Below are 24820 nucleotides of genomic sequence, written 5' to 3'. Positions count from 1 at the left end.
TGAGACTGGGACACTGTGGTCTCAAACACCCAGATTGACCATGCAGTCTTATATAAAGTACCTATAAGAGATACTTAAGTAAAAGTACAAGTATCTTACCAGAAAATGACTTTGGTAGAAGTTGAAGTCACTTTGTTACTTAAGTTAAAGTCTTAAAGTATATGACATGTACTGTACTACTTACAAAAAAAAACTTACTGCAATTACTTACTTACAAAACTTACTTACAAAAATTACAGTCATTTTTGTGATATAAAGGGATTCAATTTGTGGCCCTGCTAGTCCATATTTGTCCTCGAGCAAGACACTTCACCCCATATTGCAGCATGTGAATGGATATGAAAGATGTATGAATGGAAAACTATAGTGTAAAGCAGCTCAACTCTTCTGATTTAATTTGGTAGTAACGAGTAATAAAGATAGTTAGGGGAAATGTAGTGGAGTAAAAGTACAAGTTGCTAGAAGCATATATGACAAAGTAAAGTACAGATACGTGAATTTTGTACTTAAGTACTCTAACAAAGTACATGTGAATGTTGTTTTGTGGAGACATGTGATCAGCGGGTGGACAGTCTGTGGCCAAGAGCAAAGGAATTTGTGCTTGTAACTGGAAGGTTGTGGGTTCAAATCCTGGGAAGGGCCAGGGGTTCTCTGAGCTAGGTACCCCTGCTCTTTGTGTGCGTTCTCTACTGGTGTGTAATTAAAATGGGTTTAATGCAGAGGTTGACTTCACTATCACTATGTTGGTGTGCAAAAATAAAGCAGTGTAGCCATTCTTTCCCCCCTCATATAACCCAAATAAAAGTGAAAGGCAACAGTTGTTCAATGACCTTTCAGATCTTGGACTTTCTGTTTTTTCTTTCCTTTAAATCCATTTTTGGTTCAAAGCAGAACATTGGATCTGTTGGGAGAGCAGCTGTCAGATATTTACATACTAAATAGTCTAGTCTAGAGTGTATATGAGAATATAGGGTAATGTCTACCCTCACCTGCGGAGGGCAGCATTACTCTATCTTACGTACAGCCTGCTGAAACCCTATATCAGAAGAAGAAGAAATGACTTACTTGGTTTGCGTAAATTGCGTAACGAAAAGCACGTACCGCACCGGACTGAGGAAGTTCATACCTGTGTCGTTGTCTTATCACTTCCTCTGTACATTTTGGACAACCTGAGGGTATTTTACTCACTTTATACACGTCGTATGTTGAGGTCGGTACCCATTGTGAATGTATACGATTATTAAGACTCATAGGCTTTGCATTATTCGTCTTAAACGCCGTTCCCGCGTGTCAGAACACGCCACTCCACTCCGTTGCATGTTTTTTTTAGAACGTGGCGTGTTTCATACATGTTAAGAGGGAAAGTATAGGTGAGGTATGAAAGCTGAGTGCACAGCCAAGATACATTTTTGCACATAAGAACTCATGCCTTAATCTGATTAATTTAACCACATTTAACAGCTGAATCCTACTGTTGGTGAACTCACCTATGTTATGTCACATTTCTATTATTCTCATTTGCTTTGCTTCTGAAGGAGTTTTCACATTCCCATTGCTGCTGCTGTGTTCTTATACACATCTGTTGAGCTAACTGTTATTTCATAATCCCACAGATTATCCTGCTATGGAAAACAAACCCAGAGAAACGTTTCTGATCACTGGAGGAAGTGGATATTTTGGCCATCGGTAAGAACCAGTTTGCTTTATACCTCAAAAAGAAAGGAAGAACATAAATCTTAATGTAGTTCAGACAGTGATCCCCTCTGCCTGTCAGTCATCTGGTGCTGCCACTCTGCTTTACCAACACAAGGTGGCGGTATTGCATTATAATCTCTGTCAAATGAGCTGTTTGACCACCACAGAGCTTGTGGTAGACATGAAAGAAGGGCTGCATTTGTCATATTTATAATGTTATTTAGATAAATGGATGACTCGTTTCCCCAGTGGTTTAATTCCTTCATCAATAACTGTGTTCCCCTGCAGCCTGGCCTGCTCCCTGTATGAAAAAGGAGCCCGAGTCATTCTGTTTGACACAGTCCCTCCACTCCAAGATGTGCCAGATGACATTGTCTTTGTGCAAGGGGACATATGTGACTATGACCAGGTCGAGAAAGCCTTGGCAGGTGTGGATTGTGTATTCCACATAGCTTCCTATGGCATGTCGGGCCGGGAGCAGCTGAACAGGCACCTGATAGAGGCGGTGAATGTTCAAGGCACACATCATGTCCTGAAGGCCTGCGTTGAGAACAGAGTGTCCAGACTGGTTTACACCAGCACCTTCAACGTGGTGTTCGGAGGACAAGTGATAGAGAATGGTGACGAAAGCCTCCCTTATCTGCCTCTCCATCTCCACCCTGACCACTACTCCAGAACAAAGTCCCTGGCTGAGATGGCCGTGCTCAAAGCAAATGACACAGCGCTGAAGGACAGCTCCGAGGTGCTGAGAACCTGCGCACTGCGTCCGGCAGGGATCTATGGGCCTGGAGAACGGAGGCACCTACCCCGGATAGTTGGGTACATAGAGAGGGGGATCTTTAGGTTTGTTTATGGTAAATCCAGCAGTCTCGTCGAGTTTGTCCACGTGGACAACCTTGTGTTGGCTCACGAGTTGGCTGCGGAGGCTCTGACCCCGGAGAAGCAGCGCCGCTCTGCCGGCCAGGCCTACTTCATCTCAGACGGCAAGCCTGTCAATAATTTTGAATTCTTCAGACCTCTGATTGAGGGCTTGGGCTATCCCTTCCCCAAACTACGTCTGCCAATCTCTCTCATTTACTTCTTCGCCTTTCTCACTGAAATGATTCACCACCTCGTCGGACCCTTCTATAATTTCCAGCCACTGCTGACACGCACAGAGGTGTATAAAACGGGTGTGACACATTACTTCAGCATGGGGAAAGCCAAGGTGGAGCTGGGTTATGAACCCCAGGAGTACAACCTGAACGAGGTCGTGCAGTGGTTCAAATGCAGAGGCCATGGGAAGCAATCGCACAACTCCTTCCTTGGTCAGTTTCTCCTCAACATCCTGTTTGCTGCTGCCTTTGTTGCCATGGTTCTGTCTTTTCTTCCCGTTGTTGGCAGTTGATGAGGTTACACTCTACAAGGAAACCATCACTCTGATATTTTCAGCTGACGCACTGTTTAAAACCACAATGCAGTATTTATGAGCCAGTCTTGTTAAAGTGTCATTACTGACCGGTGATTCAGACCAAAAGGCACACAAGGTCTCAGAGAAAGAACATCAAGGAGGTAGTTTGGCTGTTATACTCTTAATACACAATATTTAAACAATAAATGTATTAAGTCTGGTCATTGTATCCGCAGGAGTGCGGATATAAGCAACTTATAAGCCCATCCAGTTACATATATGTACTTGCCTTCTGTTTTCCACAACACTTACCTCATGAAAGACAATCTCTTGGATCAAAGTTGATGATGACCTAACGTGTAATTGTTTTTAATGTTTTGTAATAAGAACACACTGTTTTCTCAATTGTAATCAATTAAACATTACAAGTAAAACAAGTTTGGCTGGCTCGAATGTTTGTGTTATAGTCATTTGATAAAGATTGTGTAACCTGTATTTACAGTTTGGTGGTGTTGAGTCTTCCTGAATTACAGGTTATGGGTTTTATTCCACTTAATACAACCTCATAATTATTATTTATTTATTATGTTTTTGGCCACGTATGTTGTCAGTTTGTTTATAAACTCATTTTGGTTACATTTTTGTAGGCTCAAGGGAGAAATGATTCTATTTGGGTGGGTTATCTTGATTTTTTTTTTAAGATTAACCTTTTAAGAAAGGGGAGTTATTGACATTTGCGTTAACATTTCCTAGAATGTCAGTGCTGCTTTGAATTAAATCATGTAATAGTAACTCAAAGAAGTCCATGTTTGGTTTAAATTTGGGCCAATTTCTGGATCTGAACAAACAAAACGCATCAAAATGCACACACTTTTGAAAGTTGCTCCTATATTTACAATTTGAAAAACTTTACTGCTTTCAAATAAAACCTCTTGAGCCATAGCTCAAGTTAAACCAAGAGTGACACTTGAGTGTATTGACACTGTGGGAAACTGAGCAGCCTTCTCTGAATTCTTAATCTTGGTTTATTAGATACCTCTATTGCTGAGGCATCTAATAAAATCATCTTTTGTCACTGATATATAAAAGTATAACATTCCATCACAATTGGACATTTTCTAACGTGATCATAGTCTTATTATTTTTTTATCTTCAGAGATCAGACCACTTGTGGATAAACTTGGGTTTTAAATAGTTCTGCTTCCACATGAACAATTCCTTGTAGGATATTCCTGGTGTGGAGTATGAAGTCGGACCAGGTGAGGCGTCCTTTGTGTGGTATTTGAGTGTGCCTGCCCGGGATGAATGCAGTCGTCCCCTTCTCTTCTCTAAACTCCTCTCTTTTCAGAGCCGGCAGCCCCTTGCTGAGTTGGTCGCAATCATTGTTTCTCTGCAGCATTAACCACATTCCAGAGAGGCGCAGCGCATCCTGTCTACATCCCCGCATTCCTCTTTACGCGAACGAGTCCCCGGCGTGAGACGGCGTTTATTTGACATTAATGCTCGCTTGGTGTGCTCGGAATTGCACAAAACTGGTATTTACTGCGTGCTCGATCATCCAGGCTACTTTAATCCGCGGCAAAGAGGCAGCAACACAGATCTAGATGAAAATCCAACACGGGGAAATTCCTCCGCGCAGCGCGCCATTGACTGTAAAGACCTTTCAACTTAACAAAAACTGAAGTTGACAAACGTATCCCCGTCGGCTGAAACTGTGAGAAAGAGTTTGGGTTTTTTTCTCTCTTTCGGCGGAGCGCGCAAAGCGAGGAGGGAAGACGATGCGGCACTCGGTGGAGGTTTGCGGGTCCGCGGGTGGTTTTGTGTAAATGAGCGTCGGCTGTAGCGCAGCGTTTTGTTTTGATTTCCATGTGAAACGCAATTAGTGCTCCGCGGCGCTGCTCGCTAGTTTGGCTGGCGGAGCGGAGCTACACTATCTCAACTTGTTTCTGCACAACATGGAGCACTACCAGGAGGAACTGGGACTCCGTGCCAGCAAACTGATGGAGGACCTTTCCCTGTACGAAGCCTACAATGACGGGATGTACAACTCGAGGAGAGACTTGGTGATAAGCCCCGATTTAGACTTTTCGGCTCCGGCGGTGGCGGAGCATAAAAGTACGCCAATGAATGGCACCTCTGTGCTTCACCAGCAGCATCACACAGTGGAGAATTTCACGTCTGGAAACAAAGTGTACAACGCGGCTCCAGTGCGCCCCGTGAACTGCAACCGGGCCGTCCCCGTGGACTTCTGCACCCCGCAAAGAGACGCTGTTTACGGGGAGGAGAGCTGCTGCACTAAGTCCGAGGTGGCTCTGCCGTGCTACACGGGCCCGTCACAGGAGAGACACCGCAGGTTCTCTCTGGAGGCACAGGGCCACAGGTACAGCACCGGCTCCGCCTTCGACGGCGTGCCGCTCCACAAACCGGCGGCTCTACCCGGCAACAGGTGCAACAGCGTGTGCATCACCAGCAGCCACGACGGCAGGTACAACGCCACCAGTCCTCGGTCCAGCCTGGCATCTTCTCTGTCCTCCCAGGAGCAGAGCAAGCATGCCAGTCCGAGGTCGAGCATCAGCAGCCCGCGGACCAGTCTGGTGGTGCCGGGTCAGGACAGGTACACCAGTCCCAGGTCTAGTTTGGTCCATTGTGAGGGCAGCAGTGCCCTCAGCCCCAGATCCAGTTATGCAAGCACCGCCAGCGACACGAGTAAGCACTCCAGTCCGCGGGCCAGCCTCAACAGCTGCGACTGCTGCAGCAAACCCAGCAGCAACCGCACCAGCGGGATCAGCATGGGCTACGACCAGAGGCACGCCAGCCCCAGGTCCAGCACGGCCAGCCAGTACTCCTTCACCACCAGCCCCAGGTCCAGCTACTCCGACTCGCGGTACGGGCCCGTAGTCAACCACGATATGGAGGGTGCGATCTTACACGCAGCGCCGCTGGCGAGCCCCCGCTCGAGCATCTGCAGCCAGGACGGGAGCGCAAGACCGGGGACCACCGCGAACTGCGTGGTCAGTCCGCGCTCCAGCATCTCCAGCCACAGCTCCAGAAGCTCCCGCAGCTCCAGGGGGTCAATGAGCACGTACCCCGACCTGCAGCTGCCCTCACCCAGGTCCTCCATGCTGGGGAGCAGTTTACACGAGGACACGCTACTACAGGAGTTTGGAGACTCCAACGGGATCCAGACTCGCATCCACCTGCAGGTGCTGTCGGCGGTGCCAGAGCCCCAGCATCAGCAGCATCAGCAGCATCAGTCCCCGCAGACTGGAGGGAGCGTGGAGATGACTGCGGGCTCATCACCATCATTTAGTTACGGCGTGTCCTCAAAACCGACTTCCTCGGGCCATAGGTTTAAGTTGCCCTACCAGGTGACTCCCAGCCGGGAGAGTGGGCCGAGCCAGGCGGAGAGGCGGCTGGAGGCGCTCACCCTGGAGCTGGAGAAGGAGTTAGAGATGCACATGAAAAAGGAATACTTTGGTATGTAATAATGATTACAGGATTGATTCAATTTCAGGGAAACCTTTCAATATTTGATATTACACAAGACATCAAAACATATGCAACATGCAGGGAAGGGCAACAATTCAACAACAATACAGTGTGGTATCTTCTAAATAGACATATATGATATTTAGGCATTGCAGAAACACAGTCAGGTATAATACATGTCATCATATTCAGTAGCTTACCCCAGATGTTTCTTTTAGTAGTTTTCTTTCCATAAAAAAAGTTTAAAACACAATTTTGTGTCAACTTTTCACCCAAGAACTTTAACTATCATGACAATTATAGGTATGAAGTGGTATGAAAAGCAGCCCTAGCAACATGTAAAGAAGGAAAAAGCCCAAAGGTTCACTGAAAAGTCTGCCTGGCTTAGTTTTCATCACACATGCCTGAGGGGTAAGGTGCTGGCTGATGCTCTGGTCCCGACTCCATCCCCACAGTGTTTCTAAACACATCAGCCCTCTAGAAAACCCCTGCAGTGTCTCCTCCACAGAAAAAAACAAACAAACTAACTTTTTGGATTTTTACAAAACTGCTTCAAACTAGTGCTGGACGATATCGCCAAGAACGTCACAATAATCAGCCTGTATCACTAATTATCAAGATAATGACAGATCATTGAAAATGTAACTTTGCTCCTGACATTTGAAGACAAAAAACAACAGATACTTAAACGGTAACTTTTGACAACATTCAGAACAGAACAAAAATTATGTTCTGTCTCAAATGACATTTACTGTTATGTACTGTAATGAATTATTGCCCAGCCCTTCTAATATAGGGAGCAACATTTCCCGATATTGTTGTATTGTAACTCACTGACTTTGATTTATTTTCTGTGGTATCTAAATATCATGCATAATTTTCCATGTTACAATACTGAAAATCACAACAAAAAATGTGTTTGAGTGTTGTTTTTTTTTGTTGTTGTGTTGCCTCTGCAGGCTCTGTATGCAACATGCAAACGCTACATGACCACGAGCGCTCCCTCTTTGGCAGATAAGAGTGGCTTTTGCAGGGCAGCACTAATTTCTGTCTTGGCAGAGGTAAAATTTGCTCAGTGCTGCACCTCGCTGAATGGAGTCCTCTGTTCTTGCAGGGCAGACACCCAGAACCGTGTGGTCTGGGTTTGTGGAAAATGCATTTATCCTCTGGAGCATGGAGTAAAGACTGTGGTCAAGTGCAATTTGAGAGTTACAGTAGGGGATGTGAATCCCACACCGGGGTCCATCCGAACTGAAAATGGTTGCTCTTTTATGGCAACAGAAAGGCGTTTTAAAATGAAAACATTTGCTGGCAGAGGTTTTCGACTTCCTCTTTTGTTTAAAAGACGTCGCGTTGCCAAGAACTGAACTTTGTGGTGTGTTTCTTTGATGAGGGAGTTTGAGACGGACTGTGTTTGCCTCAGCAGCAGTTAAGTGCTGAGGAAGTCGCTGTCTACCTTTGAATTAGCAGCCAGACAAATGGCTGAAGCCAGAAAACAGTGGCTTGTTTTATAGCCAGTGCACTTGCTCAGAATGAGGCTCAGACAGCTGTTGATTTGTTCCAGAGAAGCAGGTGAGAGGAGGAGGAGGAGGTTGATGGAAGACAGGAGGGAGAGGAGAGGTAGGGGAGGAGGAGGTGTGTGTGTGTGTGTGGGGGGGGGTGATAGAGGAAGAAGCAAGAGAGTGGAAATGGAGATGGAGAGAGGGAGACAGAAGAATGCAGTCGGACACTCCTCACACCAGGCCAGATAGAGACTGCTCTGTTTCCGTAGCAACAGTGGAGAAATTAATCGCCACGTTTTTTTTTTGGGCTGGGGTGGGATAGTCCTTGTCCTACACTGCCCGGCTGTGCACTGCCGGCCCAGCCCTTGTCTTGTGTGGCCTCTGTTTGTTGTGATGGCGAAGAAGCTGTGAATCAACAGCTGGTCCAGTAACAGGCCTGGAATTAAAGTGGCAGAGTGAGGCCCATAACCCCCCCCCCCCCACATCCCCGCTCCACCTCCACCACCATTCTGCCCCGACTCCCCCGCGAAGCCCTTCATTAACCAGCCAGTGGGGAGTGGGGGCAACACCAGACACTTGGCACACGATCTTGGCTGGCGAGCCAGACATAGTTGGTGGGGGTCAAGTCTGATCACCTGCCCAGAATTATAATGGCAGTAGTCATGCACATGCCTGACGCACACATGCTGACTTGTATACAGCAGCACACTGGCCTGCTCTGTGTGTCGCACTACACCCACTATTTGAGGCGCACGCACAAATTGCAGCCCATTTCATGTTTCAGACTATGCACAGCTGGCTTTGATGCTGGTTGCAAATTTGAACCTGCAGTATTCCAATCACTTCTTCAAGACATGCAGATGTTTTTGTTTTTGATGGTTTTGGATTTTGCAACACTTGAAACCATGAAGTGGCACTCTGTAATCTGCATTTACTCTATCTATGAATGTACTCTTCTGTTTGTTTGACTGATGGTGCTCACACAACCCGCTCATACCTTCAGAGGCTGGTTTGATATTGAGTCATAATGAGTCACTCAATACATGAAAATTAGAAAGCAAAGGTGATATACCGCAGGTTAATGGCAGTGTCTTTGAAGAATATTTTTGAAAGCGTCAGAACCTGTCAGCAGCAACCGGTGTGGCCATTTTTGATCCGATCAAATCCAGGAACCTTGAACTTCACATTAGTGCATTATTTCACATTAAGCACAGACTGTAAGAATGTTGGCTGTTGTTTTTTTACACAATCAGAGCTTGATATATTTATTTGAAATGGCTGGTTTTGATAAATGCATCAGTACAAATGTGTTGTTCAAAGTGTGGTAGTTTAATATATAAATATAGGAAATGATGAAATTGTAATTGGTAGATCCTCATGGTGTGTTTTAGACTAGAAAAAGTGGTATTGAGCAAAATATAGATGTTTCCAAAAAACAGTTTAATTTCTAAAGCGACAAGACTCTATGTGCATCAAGTGATGCCGTTTCACTTGCAACACCAGGAGAGACATGCATTCCTGTCCTGGCCACATGGACATTTATTATTAAACTGGACAGCATTCTGTTTAAAATGAATAACAGGGAGCACTTCAGAAATGTTCTTGCAGTCTTGTAAAATAATAACCACATCCTCACTCATGAGACCCTTTGAGACGTCAAGCATGTGTGGAAATCATTACATTATTGTCTCTTTGCTGTTGATTTCAGTGGTTTTCTCACGACGCCGACGTCTTCTCAGCACAACTCCAGTGTAGTTTCAACCCGGAGTGAATTAAAGAAATTGATCTAGTTGGATAAATTAGTCATAGTTTTTCGGTGTAACTGTTGGATAAAGAATCAAAGCAAAAGAGGATCCAGTCATTATACAGCTGTTTTTATCATAACACATGATAACAGTGAATACAAATGGACCGATATGGTGATTGTAGGCCTAAAAAACCACTCATGCCATCTTCTTCTCCAATAATTTCTGACAGGCTGTACACTAAGAGGTGCAACGCTGCCCTCCACACATCCAAGATCCCAGAGTCTGTAAACACAGAAGTTGTCCTCCATTCTTTTCACTCTTTGATGTTCTTAATCTGCAGTTCTTTTAATAGTCATTTCCAACAGGCTGTACTTAGAGAGATGCAATGCTGCCCTCCACAGCTTACAGTTCGAAGTTCTTTTATCACAGTTCTTCTCATCCTCTCATCTCCTTAGTCGCATACTCTTCTAATCCCCTAATCCAGTTCTAGCACTACTTGACTTGACCCGACTCAACTCGACTCGGTTTCGGTTTCCATTACTTCATAGTACCTCCAAAACGTAGGTGGAGTCGTCACAACACGGCTGTATGAAACTGCCACGACAGTGTTTTATCTGGATCATCTCATTAGCCACTAAACACGGGAACAGGTCTGCACCTCGCCGACATTTGCTCGCTGTAACACCGGTTTTTAAATATGCCGGGTTTGTTTCTTGTTTGGAACGTCGAGCTCACAACTCCTCCAGTGACTATACTCCGCCAATCAATGGCTGGCAGTTAATCAACGTCACATTTTCCAAAAAAAGCACCACGTACTATCTCTAGTGGAAAAGCAAAAAAAAACTAGTGCTAGAACTGTATAGTGGAAAAACAGAATTTGTCTATTTATCACCGTCAAAGTTCTCCTTCATTCTCATTCTTGTTCCCTAATCGTGCTGGGCTCTTCCTCTCCCAAAGCTCCACTTTGAGTGTTTCTTTAATAGAAACACCGCTGTCATGATACTGGTCCATTATCTAATGTAATGTGTGTAATGCAAGCGTCAAATACTTTTGTTTATTTGCATTGAAGCAGTTGTGGAGAGTCCGGTGATGCTACATAAAAAGCTATTTTTTGTCAAGGTCACACGGTGCTAAGTGTTGTTGCAACAGGTGGGCGAAAAACAGCACTTACAAATGGACAAATCAATACACAAACGGCACACCGCCAAAATCAGACTGGGACTTGTTTTTAAGGCTGAATCATATACATTTCATACTGAAGGAATGTGTATCGCACTGTATTTTCCTCCACCCGTCTACAATTAGCAGTAACACAATATTACCGCATCAAAAGACGCTCATGTCTATTCCTGTCATCGAAGAAATTCCCAGGGAGGAAGGGAAGCGTGGAAACAGAACAGCAACAAACACCTGGCGCGATAATGGAGAGCGATGCTCACGGGCCTTTATTTAAAAAAAAAAAAAAAGGGAATTCACTCTGGCTCAGGTTTTGCTTGTCAACTTTTTGTAAACATAAACATGGAATGGTTTGTGCTTGTGGAATCAGAGACTATTGATAAATATTGATTAATCATTTTAGAGAATATAGTGTTGTATACACACTGGCCACAATATTAGGTATATAGGACACCTGTGTGTGTGTGCCAGTATCAGTTTGGTCTTCTGCTGCTTGGTCATAACGAGTGGGAATTTGAGTTATTGTTGCGAGTTATTGGTCCCTTTTTATAATTTCCAAACCAGCCTGGTCATGTATGGACATTTCCATCCACAGAACTGCTGCTTACTTTGAGATGATTGAGTGTGAAAATCCCAGTTGATCAGCAGTTTCTGGAAAAACTCAGACCAACAACCACCATGGTTGAACCATGCCATGTTCAAAGTCACTTAAATCCCCCTTTCTTCCACATTCTCATGCTTAGTTGGAACATCAGCGGCTCATCATTCGGGCCGCGGCTACATGACTAACTGCATCGATTTTGCTGATTCGACATTTGCGTTCAGCAAGCAGTTGAACAGGCGTACGTAATATAGTCAGTGGGTTCATTATTTGCATCATTTTCTTATTGAAAGAAAACAAAATGGTGTTGATTTATTTGTGTATTTGCATTTTACCATCACACGTTTAAGAATGAACGTGTGACAGAAAACGATTCATTTGTCATTGACAGCTTTGTTCAGCTGGTCTACTAAAAGTACATACTAATGAAGAGCTTTTAAATAATTGACTTATTCAGTCCCTATTGTGATCAGATAACGAAACCTATTGCATAAGCACAGTCACAAGCTTAAGTCACACCAGAAAATGCAAATATTTGATATTGATCCCACTTAATTGAGTTGTATAAAGGCCCCTGGTCCAAAGAGGAGACTCGTCGCCCCTTAGGTTGTTTTCCTGTTCCCCTGTTCCTCTGCCGGTTCTTTTACAGAGTTTGTACCAGAGGATTTGTGAAAGAGAAATGACTGCCTCAGATATCCCAGGAGTTTCACAATTGCATCAGCTCCCAGTTTCCCGAAATGCAGAAAAGAAAAGAAAAAAGGTACAGATAATGATCTGGCTGAGGCCGTGCGTGAGGTGTGCAGCCTCCATGTTGGGGATCTTGCGAGATGTGGTGTCCTGTGGTCACTGTGACCCTGGACTCACCCCACCCAGGCATTGACCCTGCACTCCCTCAGGAATGTGACCCCGGTGGAGGTCGTCTTGTGCGTGAGAGTTAGAGGTTGTTAGTCTGCTCCATCCAAATACCTTTTAGCCTCTGCCCCGCAATCTTGTGTCTTCATCAGAGGTCACAGCACCGTGTAGTTGGTCAGGTCAGACGTCCGCCCGGACTGGCAGTCTAATGGTAAAAGGCCTTTCATTGATTCTTGATAAAAGTTTATTTCCAATCCCCAGTGACACAGTCTCCCCTGTCAGGCGTCATCTACTGCAGACAACTCACTGTACTTGGGCGAGGAAGCATTTGTGCGCAGGTGGGAGCAGGCACCATGAAGCCCCGACAAAATACCACATCAGGTTTCTCAGTGACCCATTTACCATAATCACCAGGATGAATCATTTTCCGCCTCGGCTGGTTATTTTAGCAGCTTTTGAATCGGTGTCTGATTACAGTGGTGCCGTTTTTGCTTGTGATGCTGTCAGTGAAATGGGACCAACACAGTTCATTACCTAGTTTTTTTTTTTTTTTTAAATGGTGTTTTCATAGATGTTAAGGATAATTATGTTTTTGTTTTTTAAAGAAAAAAAAAAATACTTATACTTCCATACTTTTTAGTTTTGGTTGGCCTTGTATCACCTCCAAGGATGTAATGTCTTCGGCTGTGTTTGTCTGTTTGTCTGTCTGTTGGTAAAGAGCTGATTTTGATTTAAGGTTTTAGATTATGGAAAGAAATTGTCAGAATTTATTTGCGGATTCAGACATGGCTCAGGATTCAGGAATTTTTTTAAAACAATTGTTAAACTTGTCCCTCAAAATCTTTGTTTGGAGTTCACTCTTGTTCGTGTGGGCTTGACTACAACACAAGAATACTGTTATAAGGAAAACCAAATAGAGATCTTCCTGACATCCCCATACATCCATAATTATCAGCAAGTCCTGGAAAGCCATCACATATTCCTCTTTTACTTCTCCTGCCTCATGTTTTGTGTTTGAAATGTTCTGCTTTGTCGATGCACTTGCTTTGACATCTCTGTATTTCATTGTCGCTCAAATGCCATCAAAAGAGATCAAGGGCTGAAATCAGCCTCTGGAAACACAGCAGTGATGGTATTTGTAGCATCGCTGTCACATAATTACAGGAATGCACACAGGGTTCGCGAGACTCATTTTGTTTTATCAGCTTTCCAGCGTGTCTCCAGGACTGCACGTCTGGTGATTGTTTGATTTTTTATGACGCACACATGCACTGTAGCAAACAGTCTCTTCACTCAGGAGCACATGTTAGTTAAATATTCACACAGTCTCAAATACTGCAGGTAATAACATTTGGCATTAAGCGTAGTCAAATGGCTGGACCACAGGATGTTTTCTCTTTTCCAATCTTATACGTATTCTATTTCGACACACACAGTGTATTTATTAGCAAATGTCAAATAATTGTCCTCTTGTGTCTTCACAGGTATCTGTGTCAAATGTGGGAAGGGGGTGTATGGAGCCAGCCAAGCCTGCCAGGCCATGGGGAACCTGTACCACACAAACTGCTTCACCTGTTGCTCCTGCGGTGAGTCAGAGACAGACTGTCTTTAAGCATCCGGTCTCTTATTGTGAGTTACCAGGGGTGAATGATGTGTGGTCATCTTTGTTGTATTTCAGCTTCAGTGTTGTCGTCTTGTATGAATTGCGTCTGTCGGACGCTTGTTGACTACCTGCAGTTGCCGGACTTTATTAGACGTCTTCAGTTTCAAAGAAATACAAAAGCTATTTTATTCTCATCTATCATCTATTTTATTTTTTTTGCCAAATTTGTTGTTTTGCTTCACGTCATTCACTCAGTGAGACCCCATGCTCCAAATATGCTTGATTAGCCCCCAGTGTTTCATGTTTACAATGTGCTTTTAACTCACTTTGATACTGAAGAAAGAGAAAATGTGATGCATTTAAGTTCATTTAAGAGTTTAAGAGGAACATTTTATATTGTCTTGATGGATTTATATGTGTTTAAAAGTCAGGTTTGAACCAATATTACATTGACAGTTTATTCCTTCGAAAATATTTGTATATTTTGTGTGGTTTGTTTGATTCTAGTCTCACAGGGACTTGTCCATTGCTTCCATAGATTGTGCATCACTGCCACTGATATAAACATCATCATTTATTTATATTTGTATCAGGTCAGAAGCACCTGTGAAGGTACATTAGCTCAAGCCAGATAACTGAAACATCCCCAGCTGAATCAATACTGAAGCTCATCCAATCCAGACCTTGCTCTATGTGTGTGTGTGTGTGTGTGTGTTTGGATGTCCTTGTCACCGGACTCCAATCTTCCTCTCCTGTTTCTAAGGGAAACAGAGGAAGATAGGGAGAGAGAGCTTTTTAGCCAGGTAACTCCATTCATAGGTGTGCTATGCATGGATACTGATCCTCCACTCCACCCACCCTAGGCTCTGGAACGAGCGCCTATAATTTACATGTAACCAAAGCCACGTACTTTCTGATTTATTGTGTGGCAAGAAAGTGGGGCCAGATGCTGAGTGTCCTGTTGCTGGAGTTGAGTGAGGGGTTTGGGGGGGGGGAGTGGAAAAGTAGCCTCTGATTTGTTTGGAAGGTGAAACAGCCTTTTTTTTTTTTTTTTTTCAGGATGTCTAAAAGGCCTCTCCTTAACTTTCTGTGTTCTGGGTCTTCAAAGTGTTGCATACGTGTTCCACTCATGCATACACGTCCATGGTTCTATTTATACAAACTGTCTCGGACTGGTGTCCCGCATTACTGGTCCCAAATTCTCACTCACTCATCTTCTACACCTTTCTCCTCCATATGAGGGTCGCTGGTGCCAATCCCAGTTGACACAGAGCGAAAAGGTGGGGTTCACCCTGGTTAGTTCGCCAGTCCATCACAGGGACACAGAGACAAACAAGCATCCACTCTTACACTAATACCTATGGTCAATTTACTGTCCAATTTGCCTCATACCCAAATCTGCATGTTTTTGGACTGTGGGAGGAAACCGGGGAGAAAACCAGTCCCAAAATCTGAATCGATCGGAATCAAATATTGTGGAGACATCGAAGGGCTGAGTGCATATGAGTGCATCCAGGGTCTTGTGGATGCAGAAAGTATGATTTGGCCTTAATTATGTTCTAATTGACATTGTTAAATGTATGTACAGTGTTTCAGTGCTTGATCTGTGTTATCCAAAGTGTTTTTGTTTTCAAGGGTCTAAGTAGAAGTCATCTAAAAAAAAAAGTAAACACACTGATGTTTACAAAATGGGATCTGCGAGATTACCAGATTATGCTCGGCAGCCTTAAAACAGTTTTAACCATTTCCATCATGAAATACCAATGTGGGATTTAAACACCGTTATACCTCTTTTACACCAAAATTAGAAGACATACGTGGAGTTTTAAAAACACTGTTAATCCGTCTCCTTCTTAAAATTTGCGGCTGGCTGCACAGCGAATGCTTGATGTATTTAATCACAGTTCAAAGTTCTTTATCACCTTCTTATTACAGTTCTTCTCATCTTCTCATCTCCTTAGTCTCATCCTCTTCTCATCCTTCTTTATTGCAGTCCTAAGCTCCCAAACGCATTTCAAAGTTCTCCTTCACTCTCATCCTCATTCTTTTATCCTCATCCTTGTTCCCTAATCCCTCTGGATTCTTCCTCTCCCTCTCTCTCTCTCTCTCAAATCTATCATCACCTCAAGTCTTTCTCTTGTCGTTCAATATCAGTGCAGTCCTTCCACATCGCTCAAAGTTCCTCAACGGAGATCAAAGCTCCCCATCGCAGATAAAAGTCCTTCTTTTTCTTAAAGTTGTTGTTCCTTCATTCATTAATTTTCACTGGGAGCTGGAGCCAATCCCAGCTGAGACAGGGTCAAAGGCACGGTGGTGTGTGTGTGTGTGGGGGGGGGGGGGGGGGGGGGGGGGGGGGCACGGTGTGGTCAGTTTAGATTGTCCAATTTACCTCTGCATGTTTTTGGACTGACATACTGTATATACCAGATTTTAAAAAAAGCAGTCGACTCCCCTTTTCAAACTGATATTGTCGCAAATAATAGAAAAGGACAGATCCGCGCTGAGCTTTGAGTCCCTTTCTGTGCTCGTGGTGAGCCGTTTTTGTTGGCTTCACAGGCAATCTGGCCTCTCAAGACGGTTTATCAGTAATGTAAACTCTGATGTATCATTTGACCTCATGTCAGTGGAAATGTTTGCTTTTAAGCACAGTTTCGAAGGCCTCTGAGAAGTTAAGCTTTCAATGTGGCTGCACTTGTCATAACACACTCCAGTGATTTATCAGGGGATGTGTTCTTATGTCCCTGTTTGTTTTGGGTTTTTTTCTTCTTCTTTTTCTTTTTTTTTTTTCCCTCCAGCGCCCCTGTGTAGGGTCCTCCTGCAGTCTGGAGCTCCAAAGTGAGGCTGAGTTTGCTGAGACATTGCTCGCTGGTAGCCTTGGGCTTTGTTTAACCATGCATAATTGAGCCCTCCTCTTGGCTTACTCCCATGGTTGCACCCTTTTTTTCATACAGTGGCCAAGAATGCAAACTACCCCCTCCACTTCAGCCGGCCTTCCCTGGAGGACCTCAATCAGACAGTCACAAAGTGTACCAGACCTGCTTATCAGAGGGGGCAAGCCTGTAATGGGCTCACATTAAACGGCAGATGCACGGAGAAGTGCATTTACAGTCACGCATACTTTATACAAAACACAAACGGACACAGGAGTTTGTCCTTGAACAAAATGTCTCCATTTTTTTTGCATTTTTTTACATTGCACAGAGATTGTGTGGTGGGATGAAAGTAAAGCCAGGGCTGACCAAGCAATCGTAAAATCAAAATTTGAAAGTTTAATTGTTGGATTTTTGATCGCTGTTATATGCCATGTCCAATACATAAAAGTTAGAAAAGTCCTTATTGCATTATAGTAGTTAATAATTTGATGGTGTCACATGTGATAATGTAGCTTTTCAATCAGTCTTTTTAAAGCTGTAGTGTGTAACTTTTAAATGTAAACCGCTACATTCAAACCGTTTTTTCCAAATACCCCCCCCCCCCCCCCCCCCCCTTCCTTCAGTGTAGCAATGTATTGTTTTTGTGTCTGTGGCGACATTCCCATGCAGGACACAGAGTGACTCATTTCCCCGTCACTCTCACTTAACGGCTGCGCAGGCAAAGCGGAAGACGCACCGCACAGTGCAGGTCAGATGAGACAGAGACAGCGTCACTGTGACTGTAAACACCAAACACATCCAACTGTTAAAGAAATAAACCCTATATATATATATATATATATATATATATATAAATACGTGTTCTCCACCAACGGCAATCAAGCGCTCCCTGAGCAGCAGCCTGACTCTGTGCCTGACATGTGCTCTTCCACCACACAGTCTCGGCACAACACAGTTCGGTTGGTTTTCCATTACTATAAAGTACCTCCTCATCGTCGTCATCGCACTGCTGCATAAAACTGCTGTGATGTCGTTTAGCGACTTGTAAAGCAGTTGTTTTTACGATGTATTCGTCGTAATCATTAGAATCTGTTTTATTTTTATTTATTCACAGTATCGTTCAGTACTTCCTGCACCACCAGCAGAAAGGGTTGCAATCGCAGAATTTCGGCAGTTTTTTCGGCAGTTTTTTCGGCAGTTTTTTCGGCAGTGTTAAATATTGAGATGTTAGAAATTTCCTATACAGCACCTAACTTACCAAAGTATCGTAGAAGCACACATCAGAAGACAGTGGTGCTTCTTTAGTCTCTCTCTGTGTGTGTATTTGTGTGAGTAGGTTGGGAGGCTGCACTGAGGGGATGGAGGGTTCTAAGTTTCTGAAATACTCGGACCAGCCTGTCTGACCCCAACATCACAGTCACCTAAATCACCTTTCTTCCCCATTCTGATGCTCTGATTGAATTTCAGCAGGTGGTGTTGACCATCCCTAAATGCATGGAGTGTACATTCTTTGAAATAAATTCTTCGATCGGGCAGCGTCTTCCTACACATCAGGTTTAGTTTATTCAGAAAAAAAAACCCAACACACAGTTCCATGACAAGCTCGAAAAACACGAGGCTACAGACAGACTTACGATGTGCGGAGGTCGAGGTCTTACAGCCTTAGTCACGGTACTGTGAACAAGTAGAGTGAGAGGTGAGAGTCGTCGTAGTATATCGCTGCAAATCACGCTGAGACGGCTGACTTACCGACCACTTTATTAGGCAACGCGACGCATTTGGTCATGTAGACTTCAAACTGAGCGTCAGGGCGGGGATTGAAAGGTGATGTGAGTGACTTTTAATGTGGCATGGTTGTTAAACTGCTGATCTGCTGGAATTTTCAAGCTCAAATATCACTACAGTTTTCAGAGAATGGTCTGAAAAAAGAGTCAAATATCCAGTTAGCCGCAGTTATCTGGGCCAAATTACCCTCTTGTTGCCAAAGGTCAGGGAATGGCCGGACTGGTTTAAAGTGACAGAAAGGCAACAGTAACAACAGCTAGTTACAAACAAGAAGTGTGATGAAGGCCATCTCTTCATGCACAAAACATTCATCTGTGTACTTAATAAAATGGACCATCTTATTCCATCGTATTTACGTCCATTCAGTCTGTTTTTGATCTTTTATTCAATGTTTGACATCGTTTATTTCATATTTACCTTTATTTTAAGTTTGATTAAAAATGAAAAATAGTCTGTTCTGAGAGTGATAAGAATGGATTGTGTTAATTTTTGTTGTGCAGTGACAAAAGGCCAGAGGAGAGACAGGCAGGCAGGCAGGCAGGCAGGGAGCCCTCCCCCTCCCTTCCTCGGTGAGGGAAGCGGGTGTTGGAGAGGTGCAGGGGGTTGAATGGGACCAGCTAGTGACCTCAGGCAGAAAGAATGTCCCCGTTTGCTCAGTCGGCCCGCTCCCCTAGCAGCGCTCCACACAGTCATCAGCGCCAAGGCCTTTGTGTTCACCTTTCAGACCCTAAACTCCAGAGCAGAGGCCACAGACGAGCACACAGCAACACCTCGCAGCCCCTGCTGCTGCACTGTTCACCAGAGTCTCACTGTTCCTGCGAGTTTGGCCTCTCCAAACGCGCGGCTTTGAAAACAGTGTCTCCTCAGAGTTGCATCACACGGAGCTCCTTCCTCGGTCCTGCTTTTTTTTTCCTCTTTTCCCCCCTTCTCTTTGCTCCATGCTACCAAAATGCTAATTGCCGCTCAGTCTCAAACTCTTAAAAGTCGCACCTATTGTGTGGACAGCATTCCTCAGCCGCTCCAGCCATTTATGCGGGTGTTAATGTATTGCCATCTCCCAGCATTGTGACAGAGTGTTTGTGTGTGACATACAGGGATTACATAAATTTCAGTGTTAAAAAGACGTGGTGTGGTGTTGGGGGGGGGGGGCGACCCATCTTTCCCATGCTGGGACACCCATAAAATCAATGGTAGTTGGGTACGACAATTAAATCTGACAATTCCAGTAGATTTATGAGATCCTTGTGCTTCGTCTGCATCGGGGTGAAGCGTCGTCGCGCTGCCGGAGCTGCTGTTAAATGCGACACTGTGAGGGATGCATGGCAGAGGGCTGCAGGAGCCTGTTCACGGCTGAACGTTCCGCTTAGATTTGATTCAGTTTGTGATGAAACGGGGCTTGAATTGAGCCTGGACCCCACTTTCATGTGGCCAAGGTTTCACTTTTTCATTTTGACAGTCACCAAGAAGGTATTTAGCTCGGCTCGGCGTCTCGCATCTTGATAAATGATTGTTTTTTACTGGATAATCATTACATTGATACATTTCAATGGTCTAAACTCTGCTCGTGATTGTGCATGTATCAAAGTTTGGGACATCCTCCTTCCACTCAGCTATTGTTGGTCTGTATGTGAGCAGTGCACAATGGCAGCATAGGGAAGAGATTCGGGGGGGGGAGTTTGGGGAAGAGGGGGTTTAGGGTTTGGAAAGCAGTCTGCTGTATTGATTGTGTATGGGTTGTGAATGGATTCCCGTTGGGATCAATGCTCCAAGTAATTAAATGAGCAGAACGTATGGCCAGCCATCTGCTCGGCACCGAGCCGTAACATATGAGAGATATAAGAGAAGGTTTGTATACGGTATCCTGTATTCCAACATTGATTGTCCGTTTTCCCATGATTTCTAGAACAAGCACTTACTACTGTGCAGAAACACAAACCTACATGAGAGCATAGAAGTGTATCGCAATTAGGAGGCGTGTTTTTCGTTTGTTTTGTTATACAGTATAAGCACTATGCACATTTGGGATCGTTGAATCTTCAGTTTCCAAACTATTGCCTTTAAAGAGAAAGTCAAATGACTTAAAACATAAATGCTGAACTTTAAAGTCAAAATATGTTACCTACTTATTATGACCATCCCAAAATGCCCTGTTCTCTAATTTCAGTGATGCAACTTGGAAATATCACATAAACTTTGCCTTTAAACTCTTTCAACTCCCCGTAGCTGCTGAAATATCTTTTAATTTTCTAGCGAGTAAATCACAACAGCTTCTATTGGTTTTCTTCCCTCTGTTCTGTTTACAGTCCCAAACCTTGTGTGGATTAAGCTTGGTTTGCCCTTAATTCCATTTATCATTCTGTTTGCACTGGACTCAACTGAATTTGCCAAAAACCACAACTTGGCATTAACAATTCTCTGTAGTGAGAGTGTGATAAGACTTGTCCCCAGAACTGTGGAAAGGTCCTTTAGTTCTTATTTTTTATTGACACTGGTTTTGTACATTGTGTGAAAATGTAATCTCCAACCACATGCCACAGTGTTTGTCTACACATTTGTGGCCATGAAGTACTGTAGCTCTGCAACAGCATGTCCTCTGAACTCTTGAATGTCCTTCTTTCCAGGGAGGAGGTTGCGAGGGAAAGCGTTCTACAATGTCAACGGGAAGGTCTACTGCGAGGAGGATTTCCTGGTGAGTCATCTCTGCATCAGCGGCTATTGGTTTTTCGGTGTGTGACGAGCCGAGGCTGCATCCACATCACCCCATTAAAAAAAACAAAAAAAAAAACAAATTCAGCTCTGGATATGCATGCCACTACTCCAGTGTTTGGAAACCAGGAAAACAGACATTTGACAATGCTGCTGGCTCTGTTTTCTTTTGAAAATTCAGAGTAAACAACATTCACTTCCTATCCAATAATTTGGTTTTCTTAATGTTATGTAAACATGTTAGTCCGACTAAGATTAGCACGATTTTAGTCGGACTGACATGTTTACATGACATACTTGGGTAATGCGGTTCATAGTCCGATTACTCTACATACACTTAGTCAGACTGGAGTCAGACTTGGCGTTCTGTGCATGGAGCAAAATGTACTCCTTGGTCTTTGACCCGGATGTAGAAGTAGATGACGTATAGACTGAAATTATACAGTGGTGGCGTCTGACTGGCACGCACATGACCAGTGTACCTGGATGCCCATGTGATACACAGTCCATTTTAAGGATGTGTGTTGGTATAGATGCAGGTTATTCCTGATGCTGAGCTGAACTGCTTATCTGGATGTTGTTGACATTCTTCTCTCTGAAACACACAATTTTCCAAGGAAAACAAAATAGAAAATCTCTGTAGCCAGAGATTAGCGGATAGCACCCTGTCATTACCTCGTGGAGGGGTAATGAGGAGCGGGTGCAGCGGAGAACAAGAGATTAGGATCTCCCGCTGCATTCTGCAACCCTCCAGAGGAAACAGACATTGCAGCTACAATTAGAAGCAAAGCACCACGCCTCCAATCCACACTAATTTAACCCAAATTTCCCAAAGGAGCTCAATTACCCCCACGTGCTGCCTGCCAGCACTTACAATTAAGAGTAGGAGGAGATGTGTTGGACAGCTGTAGCTCTCAGGTCCATCTGCTCCAGGTTAACAGGGCAGACCCGGGGCCTTCTCTCACGGCAATCACTGTCGGGAATAGTGTCATACTCAGGTTTAAAGGTCCAGTGTGTACGAATTAAGAGACGTGTAATAGTGAGATTGTAACAAATGGAGGACTCTTCACCTGTCCAGAAAGCATGTAAACACTGCCTCACATGCTGTCTTCTTCTTTTTAACTTAAATTATACAGGTAGTCTCATTGAGACACGAGATCTCATTCTCAAGGGAGACCTGTCTCAGACAAACATACAACAGTTGCTTACGGACAGACAGAAATAGAGAAGAACAGTAAAATCAAAGTGCCAAGACGGTCACATTAAAATGCAAGAGCAAGAGCAGGAACAGGTTTCCAGAGATTTTTCAAGTGTTCCCAATGGAATCAAACTGGACATCTTCAGATCTTGTTGTAAAGTGTTCCAGGTTGAAGGAGCAGAGTAAGAAAATACCTTTGGCTGCCTCCTTAAAGCAGGGACCTTGCTTAAAGTGCACAATCATGACTTATTGTAAGGCTATAAAGACCAAATTATTTGTATTATTTTAACTTTACATATGTTTTGTACTCTGCAACTGTATGGATTGTTGTTACATAGATCAAGAGCATTTGAATAAAATGTGACACAAATGTGAACAGGAGGGGAAGTAGCTTGCAAAATAAAGTTCCTGTAACTGTTTTATAATAACAGTGTCATAATCAAAACAAGAACCTCATGCCCTAATCTGCTGTCAGAGCTTCCTGTTTATGGGCAGCTTCCCCTCGTTTTTTAACACGTTGATCTGTTGGGAAATCCTGAAACTCCTGTTTTGCTATTTACAGTCAAGTCAGGGGCTCTCTCTCCGTGATAGACTGATGCTCGAGGTCAGATGAGACTAATCTTCCTCCACGTTGCTGTTAGGGCTCAGACTTGGTTAGTCTGGCCCGTCACCCCAGGGCGTCTGAGGGGTGGGGATGGAGGGGGGTTGACGGCAGATGGTAGATCTGAAGTGGAGATGTCAGGGGCCAGGCTGCCCATCACGCTACCTCCCACCTGCACCTGGTCAACATGTGCTGCACATGGTCACCTTCATTATCTGCTCGCAGTCCAGGTTTAAGGAAGAGGCGTTATCAGCAGCTTGTTCGTTTCCTGTAACATAGACTAGGGTTTCCAATAAAAATAAAACAAATTTAAGTTTTCAAAGTTTTCAAATCAAAAAATCAGGCTGATGGAAACCCAACTTATATTTACATCTCACCATATTTACAGTTTAATAAGACGCTCGACTAGAACCTGTACGTGTAAAACAGATCAGACCATGTCTCCCTTTGTGTTGTTTCAAAACCATTATTCTTTCGTCCCTGAGCCATTATATAACGCTGTGTAACGGAGCATGCACGATTTGCAGCAAACTTCCTCCTTGGACTCATCGCTGCGCTGCTCTTCCACACTCCAGTGCTCAGACTTACCACAACAAAAGAAATAATCTATCCTTTATTTTCAAATCCACAACAATAACTCTCACTGACCTATTTCCCTCGATCAATTCCTCTTGCATTTCTTCCACTTACTTCCTGCGAAAAAGTAACCGCAGTAGAGCAAGTACTTGTGTTGTCCACTTCAAACTATAATATAAATGCTATTTCTTGCTCATTTTGAGTCCTCTTTTTTTGTAGTGTGTGCATATTATGTTTGTGTTTTTGATGTTTTGCTTTCTTCTTGTTTGTGTTTTTAATTTTGTATTATTCTAATCCGTATTGATTTGAATGTGCCGCAGAACAAAAGCCTGCTGTAAACCAGTTTTAATTGAGCCGGGTCAGTGTAGCTGTAACAATTTTAAGTTCCAGAAGGCACTTCACACCCAGTGAAGACGCAACACAGTGGTCACTGTCCAAACCGGACAAATCCGCCCATGAAAACAATATAACTGTATGTCAGCAGAAGTTAAGTTTAGGACGGAAACGGATGAATGTATTAAGTGAGACTCTGTGGGTCAATGATGCTGGGACAACACAACTGAGAGACAAAGGAATCTGACAGAAACCTGTTGATGTTCATTTAAAGAGCTCAGCAGCACCCTCTATAGGTGATTCTGAGGGCGTAGCAGGCATCACACTCATGAGTCCGAGCCAGCTTATGTGCTACTGGTCATGATAATGAATCCTGTGTTTTGGTCTCACCCACAGTACTCTGGTTTCCAGCAGACGGCTGAGAAGTGCTTTGTGTGTGGTCACCTCATCATGGAGATGGTAAGAGCTTTATCACGTGGCGGAAAGAGAGTCCACATGATAGGAGTGTGTTTGCTATTATATAACTGGACAAGCAGAGGCATTATCCTGGATAAAAGAAATAATATTTTAGAATATTCCTTCTTTCCTGTTTAAGTTACCGCACTACTGTGTAAAACAAAGCTCATCTCGACACACATTTTTTAATCTGGACTTCAAGGATTGATGGTAGATTATTGGGTGATTCTATGTGA

The 24820-nt window shown here is 43.8% G+C and overlaps 2 protein-coding genes across 3 annotated transcripts in view; both read left to right on the top strand.

Moving 5' to 3' along the window:
* The first annotated feature begins 1063 nt into the window (after positions 1 to 1063).
* sdr42e1 (short chain dehydrogenase/reductase family 42E, member 1) lies at positions 1064 to 3538 on the top strand. Of its 2 annotated transcripts, none has more exons than XM_058630359.1 (3): positions 1064 to 1175; positions 1614 to 1686; positions 1984 to 3538. In XM_058630359.1, the coding sequence occupies exons 2-3, from the start codon at positions 1625 to 1627 to the stop codon at positions 3080 to 3082; spliced, it is 1161 nt and encodes a 386-aa protein (XP_058486342.1). In that variant the 5' UTR covers positions 1064 to 1175; positions 1614 to 1624; the 3' UTR covers positions 3083 to 3538. The 2 variants fall into 2 exon arrangements, with proteins under 2 accessions (XP_058486342.1, XP_058486341.1); XM_058630358.1 differs by having other exon boundaries at positions 1072 to 1210.
* A 730-nt stretch (positions 3539 to 4268) lies between these two features.
* Positions 4269 to 24820, top strand: part of wtip (WT1 interacting protein) — a 29612-nt gene continuing 9060 nt past the window's right edge. Inside the window, exons 1-4 of the mRNA XM_058629860.1 lie at positions 4269 to 6562; positions 13938 to 14039; positions 21336 to 21403; positions 24525 to 24587. Of these exons, the coding sequence (XP_058485843.1) occupies positions 5041 to 6562; positions 13938 to 14039; positions 21336 to 21403; positions 24525 to 24587 (1755 nt within the window). The 5' untranslated portion in view covers positions 4269 to 5040. The remainder of the gene's footprint in view (positions 6563 to 13937; positions 14040 to 21335; positions 21404 to 24524; positions 24588 to 24820) is intronic.

The sequence above is a fragment of the Solea solea genome, chromosome 5 (assembly GCF_958295425.1).
Source record: "Solea solea chromosome 5, fSolSol10.1, whole genome shotgun sequence".
NCBI classification, from domain to species: domain Eukaryota; kingdom Metazoa; phylum Chordata; class Actinopteri; order Pleuronectiformes; family Soleidae; genus Solea; species Solea solea.
This window is presented reverse-complemented; position numbering and strand designations above follow the sequence as displayed.